The sequence below is a fragment of the Kogia breviceps genome, chromosome 13 (assembly GCF_026419965.1).
Source record: "Kogia breviceps isolate mKogBre1 chromosome 13, mKogBre1 haplotype 1, whole genome shotgun sequence".
Classification (NCBI taxonomy): Eukaryota; Metazoa; Chordata; class Mammalia; order Artiodactyla; family Physeteridae; genus Kogia; species Kogia breviceps.
In genome coordinates this window covers 3,970,679-3,991,613 of record NC_081322.1, presented here as the reverse complement: position 1 = coordinate 3,991,613, position 20,935 = coordinate 3,970,679, and the positions used below count along the sequence as shown (strand labels likewise).

Below are 20,935 nucleotides of genomic sequence, written 5' to 3'. Positions count from 1 at the left end.
GGCACCTTTGTTCGTGATCATTTGACTGTATATGTGAGGGTTTATATTCTTTTGGACTCTATTCTGTTACGCTGGTCTGTACCAGTACCACAGTTTTTATTACTGTCGCTTTGTAATATGTTTTGAAATTAGGAAGTATCATTTCTTTAACTTCGTCCTTCTTCAAACTTGTTTTGGCTATTTGAGGTCCCTTGAGATTCTGTATGAATTTTAGGAGTTTTTTTTTTTTTTTCTTGAGATTCTGTATAAATTTTAGGAGGTTTTTTTTTTTTTCTATTTCTGCAAAAAATGCCATTAGGAATTTGATAGGGAATATGTTGGCTCTTTAGATTGCTTTGGGTAGCATTGACATCATAACAATATTAAGTCTTCCAGTCTATGAACATGGGTGTCTTTTCCTTTTTTGTGTCTCTGTTCATTTCTTTCAGCATTGTTCTGTAGTTTTGAGTGTACATGTCTTTTACCTCCTTGGTTGGGTTTATTCCTAAGTTTTGTGGGCGTTTTTGGTGCTATTGTAAATAGAATTATTTTCCTAATTTCCTTTTCCAATTGTGTATTATTAGTGTATAGAGACACAAGTGATTTTTATGAGTCGTTTTTTTGTCCTGCAACTTTGCTGAATGAATTTATTAATTCTTTCATTTTATTAAAAAAAAAAACAACTGGTAGTTAGAAATGGGAATGCAGCCAAATTTTATTTGACTGGGGGTCACATTAACCAATTTGTGGATTTGCCATCGAGGGGGAAGAGCACAATGACCCTTCAGATAATCAAGATGAGCTGGTGCCTGTTTGGCCAAGGACGCCAGTACTTACAACTGGGCTCTGGGTGAAGGTGGGGAGAGAGGTGAAGTGAGGTAGAATGTGTGGCTGGAGCTACTCATGTAAAGTCCTGCCTAATGAAGAGAGGACAGTTCAGCTGAGAGACAGAGGGCAGACTTTTATAGAAAAATAACCATTTGATTATTTTCCATGAGGCAACTTATAAAATTATTTATATTTTAAAACTATTGAATTACTTTTTTTTTGCACTTTTAGATGATACTTGTAGAATGTTAAGTTTGTACCCAAGCATTGGGTGTATTGCTAGCCAAATAAGATTACATTAAAGCTATTGACTAGTTTTGTTTAAGTAATGATTTGGGGGCCAGCTATGGCAGCCTTTCCCCATATTACCTAGGTTAATGGAGCCTGAAAGTAGACGAGAGACAGGTTAAGACTAATCTTCACGAGGCACAGAAAAGCTAAATGACCAGCAGTGGTTCTTTGTGGAGTATCCTCTCCTTTTCTTTCTTAGGTATGAAAGGAAACAAGGAGATGTGTGAGCATTTTCTAACCATTGGTAGAGGTTCAGAAGCACACCACAAGAATACCTCAATGTATGCAGTTGTATTGTTCCGAAGTGCAGTATTTATGTAAGACTCTTGAGAAGATTGTCTCTGGATAATATATCTTAAGTGTGTTTGGGGATCTTTTGTGAAGCCGAAGAACTAACTCCCTTAATTATTAGTTTTACAGATCCCTGCCTCATACATATAATTTTATTTTTAACAAGATTACACACACAACACACACACACATACCCTTGGTATTTGCAGGGGATTGGTTTCAGGACTCTCCACGACTACCAAAGTTCACAAATGATCATAGTGTATATACCATTTTGTGCCCTGCTTTCTTCTCCCAACAAAAATAGCTTCCATGTCATTGTAAACTAATTTTTTAGAGGTTGCCTCTTATTTCCCTGGGTGGATTATTAGAACTAACTTAATCATCACCCACCTATGTTGACGTCCAACTGTCTGCAATAATTAATAGAACTTCGTTTAGAGTCCATAAGAAAAATAAAAAGGAAAGTTAAAAGTCCAAAATTTTCATTATCCACAGGAGATGTGGTCTGTCTCTAAAGTAGGGATGTTATGTATGTAGGTTCAAGGCAAAGCCCTGAAAGTCACCCCACACCCATTTTCCTCATCTCCATACTCCCTTGGTCACCAAATCCTGTAATTTTTACCTCCTACGTAATTCTGTCCTGTTTCTCTTTCAAAGCTCAATTCAAACGAGCCTTGCTATTGACTCTCTAATTAACTAGCACTCGGGTTATTCCCCCCCTCCCCCATGCCCACCACACCTGCGCGTCATTACTCCTATTATGACCTTTAGTTCCCAGAATTTGTTTTTCACGTCTTTGCCCGCAGCTGGTCTCTGAGTTTCTTGTACTCACCCTCAGCAGGGTATGCGGCATATTTACCTTAGTATCTGGTACCTGTCAGAAAGCTGGGGACACAGAACACACTTAACAAAAATTGGTTCTAGAAGTTGGGTGAATGGCTCCACGTACTTTCAGCCAAGCAGGTAGCTAACCCATTCTGTTGGGTCTCGCCTTGGCAAGGTTCTGAGCAGTTCCATTCCTGTTTATTAATAAAACTCAAAGCCAGAGCTCTCAAAAGCAAGCTTTTTGAACCTCCTTCTGAATTTTACAATGAAATCTCTTTGGTAAATCACCTCTGTTAGCAGCTTGCCTACCCCAAAGGTAGAATTTTCTCAGGAACCTTGTGATCTGAATTTGAAAATCTGGATTCCAAGGTTTTTCTGTCTAAAAGATCAGTTATCTAATCAAGGAGAATCTTCTCCTTCACATGTTTTACTGTACGTGATCTCATGCGGCGTCCTCACAGATACTAGGAAAGGGTGGTGGGGAAGGGAGATATCAATTCTCTTTATCGCTGATTGCTGGATGCCCAGAAGCATAGCAATTTAATTAGATATTCTTTGCAGTCTTATCTCTTCTGTATAACCCTAGTTTTTATTCTTCTGTCTATAAATGTTTAATCTCCCATTTTCACCTTACTGAGATGTTTGTCTCAGTATTCTACAGTGATGAATCCCTAGGACATGTCTTTCATGAAAACTATGCTTTGTGGGCTTCCCTGGTGGCGCAGTGGTTGAGAGTCCGCCTGCCGATGCAGGGGACGCGGGTTCGTGCCCCGGTCCGGGAAGATCCCACGTGCCGCGGAGCGGCTGGGCCCGTGAGCCGTGGCCGCTGAGCCTGCGCGTCCGGAGCCTGTGCTCCGCAACGGGAGAGGCCACAGCAGTGAGAGGCCCGCGTACCGCAAAAAAAAAAAAAAAAAAAAAACCACTATGGTTTGTGCTCTGAATATTGAAATATTCAATATTTCACTATTCGTCCAGACAATTTCAGGGCACCCCAATTGCATGTTTAGCAGTGTATCTTAACTAATATCCAAACTGGCGGTTTCCCTTCTGTTAAAATTTTCCTGTTTTCTGAGCCTTACACAGTTTAAGTTAATGAAAAGAAAACAAAACTGTTAAAACACTAAGGCCATGTTAATATCAATGTTAAGACAATAAAGTCTGTTGACCGAAGCGTCCAAAGTGAAAAGTCAGTCTCCCCCAGATTCCCAAGATGTAGCCTCTTTTATGAGTTTATGCTTTGTGGTTTTAAGTTACCACCACTCTGTTTCACAGACTAATATCTATATTCCTTGATTTTAAATTAGACAGTATTTGCTTTTTTCTTTGGAAGATGGGAAACTTGGATTCTTATAGCTTCTCTCATTTCTCCCCCGTTTTGACTTACACACACGTGCACACACACACTGCATTGCTAAAGTTTATAACAGCCACATACTCATCTGTAATTATAATAACTATTGTATACTATGTAAATATACCACGTTTCTATTGTTATAAACATATAAATATCCTCTACAGAACTGTTTAGTTGTATGAGTGGTCACAGGAAGGTATATAATCCTATTTTACTAAATTCCTGTGGCTTGAAGAACGACACAAATATTTATGAGATTTTCTTAATTGATTTTAGCCTTGTCCCTTACTCCTCTGAGTATTTTTTTTTTTTTTTTTTTTTTTTTTGTGGTACGCGGGCCTCCCACCGTCGTGGCCCCTCCCGTTGCGCGGCACAGGCTCCGGACGCGCAGGCTCAGCGGCCACGGCTCACGGGCCCAGCCGCTCCGTGGCACGTGGGATCCTCCCGGACCGGGGCACGAACCCGCGTCCCCTGCATCGGCAGGCGGACTCTCAACCACGGCGCCACCAGGGAAGCCCCCTCTGAGTATTTCTTCAACTTCTATTGCTGGTTGCTTTTCCTGTGTTTAGCACAAAATTGTTTCCCATCCAATTTTCAGTGGGTGCTTTTGGGTAGGCGTGTTTTCATGCTCTGCCGTCTTGTATCAGAATGGTCAGAAATATTAAACGTGTTAGGAATTTTAAACCTTCAGCTTTGGACTTATTCGTATTTTTGGTATTTGGCCCAAAAACTGCTGAATGAAGCTGTTTTAGACAGCTACATCTTATATATCCTACCGGGATTGGAGCTGTCAAATATTTTTTCCTTCTCTATCAAGAGTTCACAAAATGGAATATAGCATTAATGGTCCTTAACCACTGAATCAAAAAATTCTGCTCAGAGGCTACCCTCAGGCCTGAAAGAAGTTTCAGGAAGAAGGAGTCTCTGCCCATTTGCAGCAGCAGCAGTAACTCTTGTAGACTTAGGAAGAATTTTTTTTTTTTTTTAATTTCTCCTTTGGGGTAAACCAAATTTGCTTAGGCTCATTTAGAAGTGATTGCTGCCCCCATTTCCTTGTGGGCCACGTGTTGTTTTTGTTCCCTGCAGCCCTCTGTTTGGAAAGGCCCTTGGCATGTAGAAATGATATGGGTCCGTCACTTGTTACCGACTTAGCGTGGGAAGCGATCAGCTTTTCAGAGTGGCTACTGTGGGTTTTCCTCGCTGTTCTGTTAGGGAACGCTAAAAGGGCAAAGAACTTTAAGGCCTTTGTCTCAAATGCTTGTCCAGTCCATAATAGTCTAACCGTAGTGAACGAGTAATGTCCTTAAGTAAGCTCTGTGGAAGAATGAGGCTACTGTGAGCTCTACCTGTTGCAGATTTTATCATGAGCTTATAAATGTCTCTAACATTGGTTTTCACTTAAACGCAAACAGAAGTATAGGTAATGGAAGCTTTTTTTTTTTTTTTTCCTTTTTCTTTTTAACAGCTGTTTAGCTTGCTTTATTCTTCTTAAAATTGTAGCATTTAGATAAATATTCCATTAGTAACAGTGCTCGGTTATGCTGATATCTTTATAACCCAGAATTTTCTTCTTTTCATTTGGCACTAGGAACAAAGTGAATTTTTCAGCCTTTGTTTTAAATGTGGTTAAAAATGTTCCAACTTCTGAAACGGAATGATTTTTTTTCTTGAATATGCTTTACCTATTTGTACTCTCCTCCAAAGGCGATACTAACTGATCGTTATATTTTATAGTCTCAGGAGGTTGATTGTTTTACAATGTGCAATTTGCAGACACGTATTAGCAAACACTTCAGAGAGTGTCTGACTATAAGGAATTCAGCAAGCCCATTTAGAAACTTTATAGTGAGTTTTAAAAATACAGTGCTTTTAACTTTTGCAGTATGAGCCCTAGTGTGGTTTGTTTCTTTGAAAATAGAAGCCTGACAAGTGAAATGAATTTGATAAGAAAGCAGATCTTTCTCTTTTATTGGGGAATGTCTAAGGCCAGAATATGAGAGAACTTCTATCTTAATAGAAAGTGATTTTAAGATTTCTAATACTATTTTACTCATATTATTTCACATCATAGTATTTAGTTTATTACCTCTAAAAGAGGGTATTCAGAACTTCTAGATTTTAAATGATCAATCATCTACTCTTTGCCTCAACATGACAAAGAAGATGATTTATTACAATTTGAGATTCATCGGGCCATTCAAAAGCTTTTGTATGTCAGAAAGCAAATATTTTACATAATTTTTTAAATCAGTAAGTAATAGAGTAGAAATAGGATTTACTCAGATTACATTATTAGCATGAGATTACCTAAAACATGACATGTTGGTCATTAATTAGCAGACACAACTCATCACCCAGTTTGCCTGGTGTGTGTCAGGTACCGTTCTCACATTGACTTTTGAAAATGATTTCCTTTAAATTACTCTGCTTTTAAAGTTAATTACCAAATTTTATGTTTGTCACTTGGGGAGTTCATTACCTTGGGTGACAATTTCTAAACTGTTGGGAGCATCCAATTTAATATTTGGTAAGAAGTCCTCCAGCCATGGTGATGTGGCACTGAGTTAAAGGTTCATAAACTAAAAATAATGATTATAACTTTTATGACAGAAATACAGTTCAAGAGAATTTTTTTATATAACTAAGAAATGTTGCCATTCTGAGATTTCTTGATATCTGACATTTCTACATACCTTTGTTGGTGACTAACATTTATGAGAACAGTTTTGGTTCAGTGTGGTTAAATGGATTGTTTACATATCTTCTCTACACGTATGTATTCTCTGTTTTGTTTTATATGTATGAAGCTCGCTTGTGAAAGTTGACCTTATTTCTAGTTTTGTGATTTGGAGAATTGTAATCATTTTAAGGTTAAGGTTTTTAATATAAACACTGAACTCTGAATTATACATATTAAGTCTCGTAACTTGCCTTTTGATCTTTTGCATGCACTGTATTTTCATGTTAGCACTTCCTTTTTTGTTTTTTTTTGTTTGTTTGTTTTTGGCCTCGCCGCACGGCATGCAGGATCTTAGTTCCTGCACCAGGGTTCGAACCCATGCCCCCTGCGTTGGGAGTGTGGAGTCTTAACCACTGGACAGTCAGGGAAGTCCCAGCACTTCCGTCTTTAAAGTAAAATTCGCACTGCATTTATAGAGATTGAGTCAGGCACTGTTTCTCATTTTTTATTTCTTATATTATTAGTTTTTTCATTCTTGCGTTTTCACACTGACATCAGAGATTATTTATCAGGTGGAAACAGGTAGAGCCCTTTCAGAATTCAAGAACAGGGACGACATTTTGTTGACTAGTCCTCGGTTTTTTTTCTCTCACTTTTGCCCTTTCCCTTTCCTATTTGGTTAAACCTGTTTCCTGTTCAGAGAGTGGTGAGCTCTTCAAACAGGTATCACTAGGAACTGGAATACATAGGCTGGACTTCACATCTGGATACAGCTAACAGCCCGTTTAAGAGCAACTCCACTGAACGCTCCATGATTTTTTAGAATTCTGGAGCTTCAAAGGGACTTGGGTCGTATCTGATACAGAAAGGAAGAAGCCGTCTGAGGAGGTTAAAGGAGTTGGTCAAGGTCATAACTCAGCTAGTAGATTGCTGGACATCTCATCTATAGTTGACTGAGTGCATATACCACTCAGTTTCCCAGAAGTTGAAGCTGGGACCCAGACAGTGGTTGGTGCAGATAGAAGTTCAAGACCCCTCTTCTCCCCCAAGGAGCAGTGAGAAGTCTTGAAAGAAAGGACTTCAGCAGAGGATGATATGATCAAATTTGCATTTTTAAAGGATCAGTCTGTCCTCACTTGAGCGTGATTCGGGGGGTTGGGGGAGATAGGGTAGGCTGGAGAGGGTTTGGCATGTTGAGGTGCTATTGCAGATATCTAACTTGGATTAGGGCAATGGGACTGATGTAGAAAAACAGAGAGGTTGACGGGGATGTGTAAGACAGTTAGTTATTGGTTGAGGGAAGAGAGGAGTCCTATGATGCCTTGATTTCTACCTGGTAGAGCCCGTTAGATGGAGAGGAGAATCAGAGCTAGGGATCTGAGTTTAATTAGAGCCGTGGCTGCAATTGAGATTCCCCAGGGGAAGAATTTAGACCAAGTAGTGGCAGAATATGCTGTAGAGAGAAACAGGTACACCACTTTTCATATGGTGGGTATCTAAAAGGGTGAGATAAGCTGGCTGTAATTTAGCTCTCTTCCTCTTGCTCCCACACAAACGATCAGATAGAGAAAGTGTGGATCAAACAGGGTTATTTCTTGAGCCCAGGTCAATGAAATGCTACTCCATTATTTGGAACTGTCTTTGTTACAAAGAATATTGGTAACAACATTTTCAGTTCATGGGATTTTGCCTAAAATTCTACATCAAATTGAGACATAGTTTTTCTTATTAAAAGTTATACAAGCTTCCATAAATTTCTATGAAACCTGTAATACCTAGAGTCCGTCGGAACGTCCATCCGCCCCACTGAGATCGTCTTTGCTCAGTGTCTCATACAGTTTCTCAAACCTAACATTTTAAAACTCAACTCCAACCTTACCCTCAAACCTTCTTTTTCTCTCGTCTTTCCCATCAAGTCACAAAGCTCAGAGCTGCTTTAAATTTTTTTTCCAAAAAAATTTTAATTGAGATATAGTTTTTACGATATTATATGTTTCAGGTATACAACGTAGTGATTCACAATTTTTAAAGGTTATACTTCATTTATAGCTATTATAAAACATTGGCTATATTCCCTGTGCTGTACGATATATCCTTGTAGCTTATATATTTTATAATACATAGTAGTTTGTACCTCTTTATCCCCTCCCTCTACCTTACCCCTCCCCCTTTCCTCTCCCCACTGGTAACACCAGTTTTTTCTCTATGTCTGAGTCCGTTTCTTTTTTGCTATAATCACTAGTTTGTTTTATTTTTTAGATTCCACGTATAAGTGATATCATACAGTATTTGTCTTTCTCTGTCTTATTTCATTAAGCATAATACCCTGCAAGTCCAATGGAAAAATGTCATTCTTTTTTCATGGCTGAGTAATATTCCATTGTGTATACATACCACATCTTCTTTATCCATTCATCTGTTGATATGGACACTTAAGTTGCTGCCACATCTTGGCTATTGTAAATAATGCTGCAGTGAACATTGGGGTGCATAAATCTTTTTGAATTAATACTTTTGTTTTCTTCGAATATATCCCCAGGAGTGGAATAGCTGGATGATATATATGGTAGTTCTATTTTTCGTTTTCTGAGGAATCTTCATACTGTTCTGCACAGTGGTTACACTAGTTTACATTCCCACAACAGTGCATTGAGGGCTCCCCTTTCTCCACACCCTCGACCACATTTGTTACTTGTGGTCTTTTAGACGATAGCCGTGCTGACAGGTGAGAGGTGATCTCTCATTGTGGTTTCCATTTGCATTTCCCTGAAGATCAGCAACGTTGGACATCTTTTCGTGTGTCTGCCGGCCGTCTGTGTGTCTTCTTCGGAAAAAGTTTTATTCAGGTCTTCTGGCCACCTTTTAATTGGGTCGTTTGTTTTTTGATGATGAGTTGTACGAGAGCTGCTTTAATTCTTTATTCTCCCTAACCCTCTATACCAGTTACACAGTTGAGTATGATCAATCCTCCTTCCAAAATATATCTCCAGTCTGTCCTATCCTGTGTTTCTGACAGTTGCTCTGGTTCAGGCTGCCTCCGTCTCTTACCTGAACCCCCCCAGCGCACGCCTGACCCTTGTCGCTGCTTCTCTTCTTGCTGCCTTTTTCTCTGAGCCAATCTCCACGCAGTCAACGTGGAGGTTTTCTTAAAGGAAGTAGGGCATTCTGCTCCCTTGTTCAGAACCCGGCCGGGCTTTCCTTTTGTGCTTGAGATAAAATTCAGAATCGTTTTTTTTTTTTTGGTTTACATGCTGATCCTGGTCACATCTGCCAGCTTTGCTCTTCCCCGGGGCTGTTTTCCTGTCTCAGAGGCTCCTATCCCAACCCTTTACTTGGCCAATTCTATTCATTCTTCACATTTCAGCCTAAAATGCCGTTTTCCAAGGAGGTATTTGCTGAGCCTCCCCCTTCGCATGTGTTGCTCCTCCTTGGCCTGGTCAAGGAAGGCCTCCCTTTGCAGGTGACTGGCCTCGGGCCTGACCCGAAATGGCAGCAGGAGTGACCGCGTCAAGATCCACAGAAGGGGCAGTGCCTGCAAGGCCTGAGGCCGAGGTGCCCGGGAACTACAATCAAGCTGCCTTCAAACCACACGAGGCTCGGCTTGCACTTGGACGAGAGAGTGTCTACACAGAGTCAAATAAGTCAAAGCTTTTTCCTCAACTGAGGCCTGCTTTGCAAGAAGCAGATCTCCACTCTTAAGTCATCAACTCCCGTTTAAGATTCCTAAACAGGTTTCAAAAGTATTTGTAGGGCTTCCCTGGTGGCGCAGTGGTTGAGAATCCGCCTGCCGATGCAGGGGACACGGGTTCGTGCCCCGGTCCGGGAGGATCCCACGTGCCGCGGAGCGGCTGGGCCCGTGAGCCGTGGCCGCTGAGCCTGCGCGTCCGGAGCCTGTGCTCCGCAAGGGAGAGGCCACAACAGTGAGGCCCGCGTACCGCAAAAAAAAAAAAAAAAAAAGTATTTGTAATGCCATTGACCCAGCTCAGCAGTGGGTTCATGAGGGCTCAGTGACTCTGATATACGGGTAGCCCATGCCGGGTTTCCTCTTGGGCAAGAAGCATCACAGCATACAAAAAGCATTGATTTCAACACCAGTGAAACTTGGGCCCAAATCTCAGCTTTGTTACGTATCGGCTGTCAAACTTGGGTACCATATTTCTTTGCTCCGAGCCAGTCTCTAAGCTGGTGGGCGGTGGTTGGGATTAAATGATGTGTTGGTGATCTGGCCTAAGCACAAAGCAGTTGCCTACAGACAATTCTGAGCATTGTCTGCCTGTGATATTTTTTTTTTTTTTTCTGTATGCGGGCCTCTCACTGCTGTGGCCTCTCCCGTTGCGGAGCACAGGCTCCGGACGCGCAGGCGCAGCGGCCACGGCTCACGGGCCCAGCCGCTCCGCGGCACGTGGGATCCTCCCGGACCGGGGCACGAACCCGCGACCCCTGCATCGGCAGGCGGACTCTCAACCACTGCGCCACCAGGGAAGCCCTTGTAGGTTTTTTTTTTTTTTTCTCTCTCAGATTTTAAGACTGCTTCACATCAACTTAGCAACTATGTACAATAGTATTACGCATGCAAGCTTTTGAAAAGGAAACAACTGATGAACACATTGGCCAGAATTCCTTAATGTGGCTTCTCTCCTGAAAGAAGGAAGAGAAAAATGATTCTGTGAGGTAAAGATAAATGTTATAGAGAATATCGTTTCCTCTAGTTTTTACTTGATCTTTTTATTCTCTCTGAAGACAATCTCAAGGAGCGTGGAAAACTTCAAAAGCAGAATAGAAGCATTCACTTCAACTCAACACTTGGAGACCTTTATGGCTTTTCTGTTTACACGGTGATTTTTTTTTTTTTTTTTTTGGGGGGGTCCACGGGCCTCTCACTGCTGTGGCCTCTCCCGTTGCGGAGCACAGGCTCCGGACGCGCAGGCTCAGCGCCCATGGCTCACGGGCCCAGCCGCTCCGCGGCACGTGGGATCTTCCCGGACCGGGGCACGAACCCGCGTCCCCCGCATCGCCAGGCGGACTCTCAACCACTGCGCCACCAGGGAAGCCCACACAGTGATTTGTTTTTTAAGCCCTAGATAGCAAAGTATCAAGAGTGGAATTGGAAGGCAGCCTTCCAGATTGAAATGCTTAAGTAAAACCTTAGGTCAGTGATTCCACACAAATAAGTGTTAGTTTGACACCTGAGGGAGCATGTTCTGATCTGATTTCTGTCCTCAATGTTTTGCATTTTAATCCTGTCACAGACTTTGGATTAAGAAGTTGTTACCTTCGTCGTCATGCTCAAATGTTGAGGCTCAAACAGAGCAAATCCAGTAGATGTAGCTTTTCCCTGGCCTGGATGGAGTAGTGGTACATTTTTTATTTACCTAGAGACTTTGTCAACAGCATCAAATACAAAGACAGTTGTTCGCGTTTGTTTATTTTCTAGGATTATGACAGTTTCTTTGAATCCAAGGAAAGCAACAGAGTCTTTTCATTCTTAGGCCTGAAGTCACAGTTGGCATCAAAGGTAGGTCAGTCTTTTCTTGCTTTAAAATGTATCTTTCTTGAGTTGTTCTTAGGGATTGAGGTTGAAGGAGCGCATATCTAGTCTCCTAAATTTTCAGCTTTTGCTTTCTCAAATGCACGGTTAGGACTGACCAGGGTAAAGACACACAAGGAAGCCAGTTTTTTTTTCTTTCCCATTTTCAATTGTTGCTGTATATTAGAGTTTATCTTTATTTAAAATTCAGTCTATTTATAATTTATATCTCCTTCTTCCAAGAAAAATTTAAGGTAGCAAAAAATAGTAGGTGCTTTTTTGCTTTAAAGTGCAAGTTCACATTACATTTTTTGAAATAGAATCAAAGCCATGTTTTTAAGGTTGTCTGCAATTGAAGTCATTTACATTGGAAGGGACATGGTTTGCAATAACAAATGGTCAACCTTGAAGAAAAGGGCAATTCCTAAACTAATCAAGAGTGTTTTTGAAGCCACTTTATTATGTCATATGTCTTTTAGCAAATGTAAAAGGCTCAAACTTTTCTAATATTTAGAGCTATAGATGATATATATTATGGTAACTCTGTGAAGCACATGGGTTCACTTTCAAAATAAAAAATAACAGTTCTTTATTCAATAAGGCAGTATTTTGATTGTTATTTCCACCTCAGAAATACTATTTTTTTCTGATTATGAAAGTAGCCTAGGCTCATTTAGAAAAATTGGGAAAATGCAAAAAAGTATAATGTAGAAAATCAAAAGTCACCAGAGAAAACCACATAAACATTTTTGGTGTATTTCCTTGTAATCTTTATATACATAGCAATTGAGGTTTTGACTATATTTCAAATTGAGACCGAAGGCTAAAGCTTCTGTTTGTGACACTGAATTGAAATGAAAGTACATTGCTGGGAACTTTGATATCTGTAAGTCATAGGGCTTTTGAGGCTACCCAGGATTTGTTCCATTTCTGGAACACTTGTGGGAGGAAGGCAGAGAATATCAATAATAGAAATTATACAGCAGCACCTGTAGTTCCTCGCCGATGGGAAATCATGCTTTGTTATACATCAGTAAGTCCACAGATGCTTGTGGGTGGCTTCTGTGCACATGTTTTAAACAGAGACAAAACCCACACAGAAAATCCTTAAAGGCTCTTAAAACTATCTTTATAAAGATGGAACATTGGAATACTCAGGAAAATGAAAGTATTTTTGTAACATGTTTCATGCAAAGACATGTAAACCATCCAGATTTATCTTCAAAGAACTGGAAAAAACTGGGGTAGGAGCAGTCTAACAGATGCATAAAATCCAGCGGACACCAGCGTCTGTGCAAAAACCTTTGAAAAATACTGCGTGCTTGCCATCTTTGTTCTCGTTTTCCCTGAAGATGTAGGTTCCTTTGAGAGGCTTCGGGCTGACTTCTTTACTCTTTGAAAATACTTATCCTCTTAGAAATTTCTCAGGAAACCTATGAGCTGTAGAATATGCATTCTCACATGACTTAACGGTCATGGGATTGGAGTTGGTCTTGATGCCATTAAGGTTTGCTTGATTGCAGGAGACCGTTCCGTGGTCAGTGAGGGCGCTAGGCACCTCCACCCATTCAGCCCCCCGCTTTCAGGCACCTGAGTCAGACATGAGCAGGGCCCCCACGGAACCAGAGTGGAAGGCCACAGTGCCAGTGTGTGCCATCCCCTCTCTTGAGCCATTTAGGGCCTTTAAGGGTTAACAGCAACTCATACCTCACGTCCATAGGAAAAAAGTGCAAACATCTTTAAGAGCAAGTCAGCATTCTCCCCCTTTCTAGTTATTCATTTTGTACCTTGGTAGTAATTCATTATACAGTCTACCCTCTAAGGCCTAGACGGAGCATTCACGGGTGTTACGTACCAAAAGATGGAGCCCCCTTTCCTGTCTCCTTTTCCCACCCTCTCTGCAGTACACACGTGAAAGACCAGGTGAGCAAGCCCGCCAGGGGACATAGAAAGACTCCGTTAGCATCTAATTGCTCTCACACGGTGAGGGGAGAGAAGGTCCACAGGAAAAGAACATTCACAGACCCAACTCTAGACCCTGGGAGGCTCTCCAAAGTGGATGGGGCAGAGGAAGGGAGGAGGTCACAGAATGGTGGCCTGCAGGCCACATGGGCTCTGGGTGTGTTTGTCCTGCATAGACTTTCTCTCAAAGACTTCAGGTGGCTTGCTGCTATTTAAAATACAGATTTCCCACTCTCCTCCAGACTGTGAATTGTTGCAGCCCCGGTGGGGGGGTGGAGGGGGTCCCACATCCTCCTGTGGCCAGCTGGAGCCCTCCGTGGTACCTACCGAAAAGAAGGCCTTTCCCCCAATACTTTCCAGGTAGAAAATCATCAGTTTTCGTATCGTAATAGAGTCAAAGCAGAGCCTGAAATGGAAGTTTCTGCTTTCGGATCCCTGCCATTCGGGGGGTGATATTGAACCTGTGCAACCACCAGTAAACCTTGAGCCCTGAGCAGCCGGGGAACAGGTGTCAGAGGCCCACTCCCAGCCGATGCCAGGGGTCAGCCCTCCAGTGGCTGTATCATGGTAGCATTGGGGGACAGTGGTATCAGCTATTTACCAGTAGGTATGGCCATTCCGGTGCCGTTCTTCCCCTCAGGTCACCCTCCACAGGGCCCCTGAGTAAGGCAACCCCCGGCCACGCCACTCACCCCGGTGCGAGTGGAACGGTACCTCAGAGGAGTTTCCTTAGTTGTTGAGAACACGCGGCTCTCTTTCCACTTTTCTATGTGGCAGGTCAGGTGGGTGTGACTTAACTCTGGGCCCTGATCCCTAAACCCAGGATTTATTTGCTCTTATCCATCACATGGCAGTGACTTACGGTGCTTTCCAACATCTCTCTGTTCCTGACATTTAAAATATCACTGCCGGTGTGAAATTTCTTGCCCACACAATGCAATAATTGTCTTTTTTTTTTTTTTTTTAAACAAATAGGCAGAACCTTAGCGCAGACAAGCGGAAGAGGACGGAGATGCATTCTGGAGCTCCCCTGGTACTCAGCACACACCTGCTTACCTAATGCATCACTGTGACAGAAGCCACGTGCATCATCAGTAACTTTGCTTGCCATGGAAAAGGTGTTTGGGGAAGACACGGGTCTGATGGGATTGCGTGAGTGCTTTAAACCAAATCAGGACCGTGGCGGGGTTTTTTTCCTTGTTTTCAGACTTGCCTGCAGTTGCGTCACTCGCCCGGAGGGACTGTCTCGCCTGTTACAGGTGTGCCTCCTGAATAGTGGAGTGGTAAGAGGGTGGCACGATCTGAGAGAGAAATACTGGATCTGCCCTGGGTGGTAGTTGAGGCCAGGATTGCTCAGACCTGCTTCTCTTCAGGCTGCCTAGGTGGTATCCTTGGAATTAGTCTGCCAGGCTATTAGAATATTTGGATCAGAAAGAAACAAAAGCAACGTTGGTTCACAAAGGGCTAAAGATCTTTGCTGCAGATTCACATTCCAGTGCTTTTGTCATAGCTGTAGAAAAAGTTAGATGTTCTAGCCTCCTTTGGTAATGGAAGTTCTTACCCCCGGAAATCCTCCAAGCCCCTACAGATGTTTCCAGAAGTCACTGTTGCAACCATGTGTGATCAGAACCGAGTAACAGGGATGAAAAGAATTGCTAGTTTGGAAAATACGTGCTGCTTTATCTCTTACGAAGGAAACGTTTCACCTAATGTGTAAGATGACTTAAAAGATATATTTAAAGAGGTGCACTGATAGTTAACTTATAGGGACACTATCTGACTCGTACCTGAAGGCATTTCAGCTCTAGCAGCTTATTATGCGTTAAGTGCACGTATATTTTTAAACGCAGCTCCCCTAACTAATAGCTGCTTATATATTTTGCAGAGGGATTATATTTTTCGAGAAAGGAAGATCTCGGCTAGATATATTTTGTGAACCCTTGATGAGGCATATTGAAAGATACTAATATTGCTGCACACTTTAATTTTTTTTCCTGTGTTACTTTTCATTGGTCCTCTGACTCTGCCAGCTCATATTTCTGGCCAGTGCACAGTTCCGGATTTTCAGAGTAACTTAGATACATGTTCTCATTCCACATATGAACACCAGTGATTTTTCAGAGAAGAGTACATACAAGAAAGGGGCTGTCAGAGGCTCACTCTGAGTTGTACTTGGCGTGTGAAATCTCTCCTTCCTTTGGATGCTGATAAACACTGAACCTGTCGACTTCATTAGGGCAAAGGCTCCTTTTCTGCATCCTTGTCCCTGCTCACATTTTTAGAGTTTTTAGTTGCCAGACCTGGGAATAGTCTTGAGTAGAATAAACTCAGAGGGCTGCCTAAGATATTCTGCTATTCTCAGCGTCCTGATGGTGGACCTGCCCTTCAGATTCTGAGCAGGAAGTTTGTAAGAAATGGAAAGAACAGAAGAATTTAGGCCCTGTCACCTGTGTTCTCTCTCCCTCCAACTTGCTAAATGTGGACTATTCTAAAGAACTTGTTCAGTGCTAAAGCTGACCCCCCAGCCTGAGATTTGCATCCCAGGACTACAACCAGAAAAAAAGCATGCCGCTGATTCCTACGTGACTGGAACAGATACATAACCCACAGTTTTCTCTGCAAGGAAAGCTGCTGCAAAATCATGGCTGTGACTGCTTAGGTGGCATCAAATACGATCCAGGTCAAATTCCACTTGATAAATCCCAGGGACTATCCAGGAAATTTTTTTTGAACTGGATATCGTGTTAAAGTCTGAGAAGACTTAAAATTTCTTTCTTTTTTTTTTTTTTTTTTTTTTTTTTTTGCGGTATGCGGGCCTCTCACTGTTGTGGTCTCTCCCGTTGCGGAGCACAGGCTCCGGACGCACAGGCTCTGCGGCCATGGCTCACGGGCTTAGTTGCTCCGCGGCATGTGGGATCTTCCCGGACCAGGGCACGAACCCGTGTCTCCTGCATCGGCAGGCGGATTCTCAACCACTGCGCCACCAAGGAAGCCCAGAATTTCTTTTTAAGATGCAGCAATTTTTAAAAAGTTAATGTTGCAATGGTCTAACTTATATTTTGTCTACTCTTGCCAGTGAGTACCAAGAAGCAACTTGGTAAGATTGAGTCTTGGGGTTGTAGGATCAATACAATACCTGCTAGACCAAGAAAGCGACTCAGAATTGTTTGTCTCAAAACTTCTGAATTGCCCTGGTTGTAGTAGGGCCAGTATGGTTGTGCTAAACAGACTAGATGAATAGGAGTGCTAAACTATTTAAGAGAGTTATAGATCATCTACCCCACCCCACTTTTTTTTTTTTGGAGCAGCAAAGAAATAGGAGAGGCCAGCTTCACCTGGTATTGTACTTGTTATGAGCGAGCTAGAAACACATTATGTGGCATTTCCCTCAGTACCCAGGCTCTGCAGGGTCCTAAGGTATTGCCCTCTGGGGCCACACCGTGTTCAGAGAATACTGTGTCCTTACTTGTGTTTTAGCAGCTGAATTCCAAACCTGTAATGGTTTTCTTCATCCCTTCTTTAACTAGCTGCCTTTAGATCTAGATAATCACAGTCTTAAAAATCTAGGAAAGAAGTGGATGGGAGTTGCAGACATAGATGTAATACCAGAAGCATTTTAAGACAGAATTTTTATTTCCTCCAGTAGGCTTGTTGAGGCAAAGAAAACGTGCTGCTAAAAATCAAATTATGCCATTTTAAAATGAGATACAGAGTGCCATCCTGCTAGTTATATGCAGACCAGAAGAAAATTTAGTTGGGGAAGTACTTGTTTTTCCAGATTCTGGCATTCTATTAAAATCAAAGAAGAGAAAAGGAAGATTTTTTTTTTTTTTCTCTCAGGCTCTAATATATTTTAGATTTTGTTTCTGTTTTATAGATTTATTCAACACTCCCACATAGATGTTTTTATATTACATGAATTTAATAATGAAGTAAACTTATTTTTGTCCTTTGTTGTTGAAAGGTACCAAAGCCTCTTTCTGGTTTGTTTCGTTTTGATTTTTAATTTGATTTTGCTGTATAGGGTTTTGCTTTTTCTAGAAATGCTTATTACATCTTTTCTAAAGTGTCACAGCCCACTTTGATCTGCAAAATTTTTGTGTTTAGATTTCATTTTGTGTGCATTTGTCTCTAAAGGCATTAAAGAGGAATAAATTACAGAAAACACATATTCTGAAAATGGAGCGCTTGTTGCCGACCGTTTCTTACACCTTTTCTAATTTTGCTTCTGTGTTTGGTTGAAACCTTCTCGTTTAGCTGAGATGCTGTATTTCTGCTCCCATCATGAACCCCATACCTGCAAGCTACATATTGGTTGTAAAAATGCAGATGGATCATTTGAGCACTTGAGGAGACACACTTGTGGTTGCGTGTGTGTGTGCGTGTGGTTGCGTGCATGTGCGTGTGGTTGCGTGCGTGTGCGCGTGCGTGTGCGTGTGCGCGTGCGTGCGTCTGCGCGTTGGAGGTGACTGCAGAATCATCTCAGACCCTGACCAGGACGAAGGATGGCGTTAAATCACTCATCCCCTGGTTGGTTCAAATAGATGACGGTGGCTTCCTGAGTACAATGAAGCGATGGGCTGTGGATTCCCTTCCCTGATTTCGTGCAGGAGAAAAGTACAGTGTAGCCACAACCCTTAATAGCAGGGCTGCAGCCACCTCTGAAGGCAGAAGACGTCTCTGAAGGCAGCGTCTGAAGTTAAGCCCATGGCTGAACTATTTCTAACTTAAACACCAAGATGAGGGAGGGTGAAGGAGGAGATAAAGAGAACAGGCTGTCCGTTTCCAGAAATGCACTAAATTGTGAAGCCAAAGTAGCCAAGTAATCCCCGCCCACTTGTAACCCAGATTTTCAAAGTCTTCCTAGTTTTCTAGAAATGCAGGCCAGGTTCGTTTGGCCATCTCATTAATCAGCATGTGTTGAACCCCTAGAATGTGACAGGGACTGTCTGAGCAGGACAATAGTCTCCACCCTCAAGGAGGAGAGAAACGGAGACGCTTTAGCAGCAGTGACTTGAGAAACAGTTAAGTTCACAGTGTTCCTTCCAAGCGACGGTTCGTCATCTGAAACGTGATGTATAGTCTTTTTCTTTGTGTGTTTCAACCAGTCCAATTTTTAAAATTATTTCACACGTGCAACGGAATAAATATGGACACACACACGTATATAATATATACACGGACATATAAAGAAAAATCAGCAACCCCCGTGTGTCTGCCGCCAGCTGCCTGCCTTTCCTTTGGGGCTCTGTGGGATCCTCCCTGACCCCGTCTCGTCCCTGTTTGATAGCGGGAGCCCGTCCTGAACGCCGTGTTGATCGTAGCTTTCCTGTCCTTTATTATTTTACCTTTGTGTACATATCCTTAAAAGCTAATAAATAGAATTAAACTCTATTCTTCTGTCACCTTCTTTCTATGGTCATTGCGTTTGGGCATAATCATTTTGAAACGAGTGCCCTAGCTTGTTTATTTTCACTGCTAAGGATTATTTTGTTGTATATCACAATTTTTCCCTTCTCCTGTTGCTGAATGTGGAAATACACCTTTCTTTGAAATAGAGAAAGGAAATCTTGCTACAGACATGCTTTTATGTGATTCCTGGCGCACATACACAAGTAGATGTATACCTTGAGTAGAATTGCTGTATCACACATGGCAGTAAAGCACATCAACTTGAACAGATAAGGCCAAATTGTTTTCCAAAGTAATGGTACCAACTGACAGGCCACTGGTGTACTATAATTTCTGGTACTCTCAATGTTCACCAACATTTAAGATCATGAGACTCAAAAGTTTTGTCAAGCTGAGGTGTGTATCTCGTTGTGGTTTCATTTTGCATATATTTGATTACTAATAAGATGAACTCATGTTTTTTACTATGGGAATTACTGTTTCTTCCTGGAAATCCCCCTTCGTGTCTTTTACCATTTTTTCTATGGTGGTGTGTTTTCAATTATTAATTTTTAAAAGTTCTTTATACTTAACCTTTTCCTGGCTAATGCTCACCTATTAGAGAGAAACCATATTTGGAGTGGAAATCTTCTGAAACTATTTCCAGAATTATGAAAAAAAGCATATGAAACTTAATTCTATTTGGAGAAAATAAAATTAAACACAGATATTGTGGGTTTTTATTGTATGCTAATTTTCACCTTGTCACCATATCAGCCAAGAGAAGATATACCTTGGAAACCTCTCTATGCTCTCAAAGGGTTCCTTCTTTGCAGAGATTTCAAGGCTCATCAATTCCAGTTATTTGGTAGGAAATTAATGTCATGATTTGGTTTTCTGCTACAGAATTAAACCAGAAGGAGATCTTTAATATAGACTGCATGTTTATATATGCACATTTCCTTACTATGTTAACATAGAATAGGCTTACAACAATAGGCCTAAGTGACGTTATACTTAAAAGGACATTTGAAAAATGATTAATTTGCAGGACACAGTTTTGAGAGTATCAGCCCGCTGTGGCCCCCTTTGCCTGGCAAAGCAATAAAGCTGTTCTTTTCTATTTCACCACCCATCCCCCGTGTAATGATTTGAGTTTTAGGAGACTGGATTGAGCCTATACTCATAACTGACTAATTCTTAATCTGAATGAGATGTAACCATCATGTGACTATAACCCAGTATGTTCTGGTAGTAGCATGTTTTCATGTGTGTAAACTGGTTGACAGGTGTAAGAACAGGAAACTACAATGCAGTCTTCTTTTCTGAGCCTCCTGCTAATCGGGGGACAGCATTTTTAGTAGTAGACCAAGGACCCTGGCATTTGAAAGCATATTAACTGAAAACTTGGTACTGCTTATAGTGCATCGCACGAAGATTTAGACCTTTTTATTAAAGCAGCGGTCCGTGCTCTTGCAATATACATCCTTTTGGGTTCTATAATGATAAGGCTCACTGTAACCAAACTTTCCACTGAAAAAGCTCTAGTGCAAATATCTATCATCATTAATGTAATGGAAATGAAAGCTCTATAGTACAGAACAGCGCCGCTCAGCGTGGTACCAGCAAGCCACGTAGAATTATTGGACACTTGAAACGTGGCTCATTGACTTTGTGATGTGCCATGAGCATGAAATATGTTCCACATTTTGAAGACTTAGTATGAAAACTGTATCTATTAGTTTTTATATTGGTTATGTTTTAAGTGATAATCTTTTGGATATATTGGGTTAAATATTAAAAA

The 20,935-nt window shown here is 41.5% G+C and overlaps 1 protein-coding gene across 1 annotated transcript in view; it reads left to right on the top strand.

Annotated features, from left to right (window-relative positions):
- The window catches only part of SH3BGRL2 (SH3 domain binding glutamate rich protein like 2), a 57,378-nt gene extending 38,244 nt beyond the window's left edge, over positions 1 to 19,134 (top strand). Inside the window, exons 3-4 of the mRNA XM_059083883.2 lie at positions 11,686 to 11,766; positions 14,716 to 19,134. Of these exons, the coding sequence (XP_058939866.1) occupies positions 11,686 to 11,766; positions 14,716 to 14,727 (93 nt within the window). The 3' untranslated portion in view covers positions 14,728 to 19,134. The remainder of the gene's footprint in view (positions 1 to 11,685; positions 11,767 to 14,715) is intronic.
- The last annotated feature ends 1,801 nt before the right edge of the window (positions 19,135 to 20,935 follow it).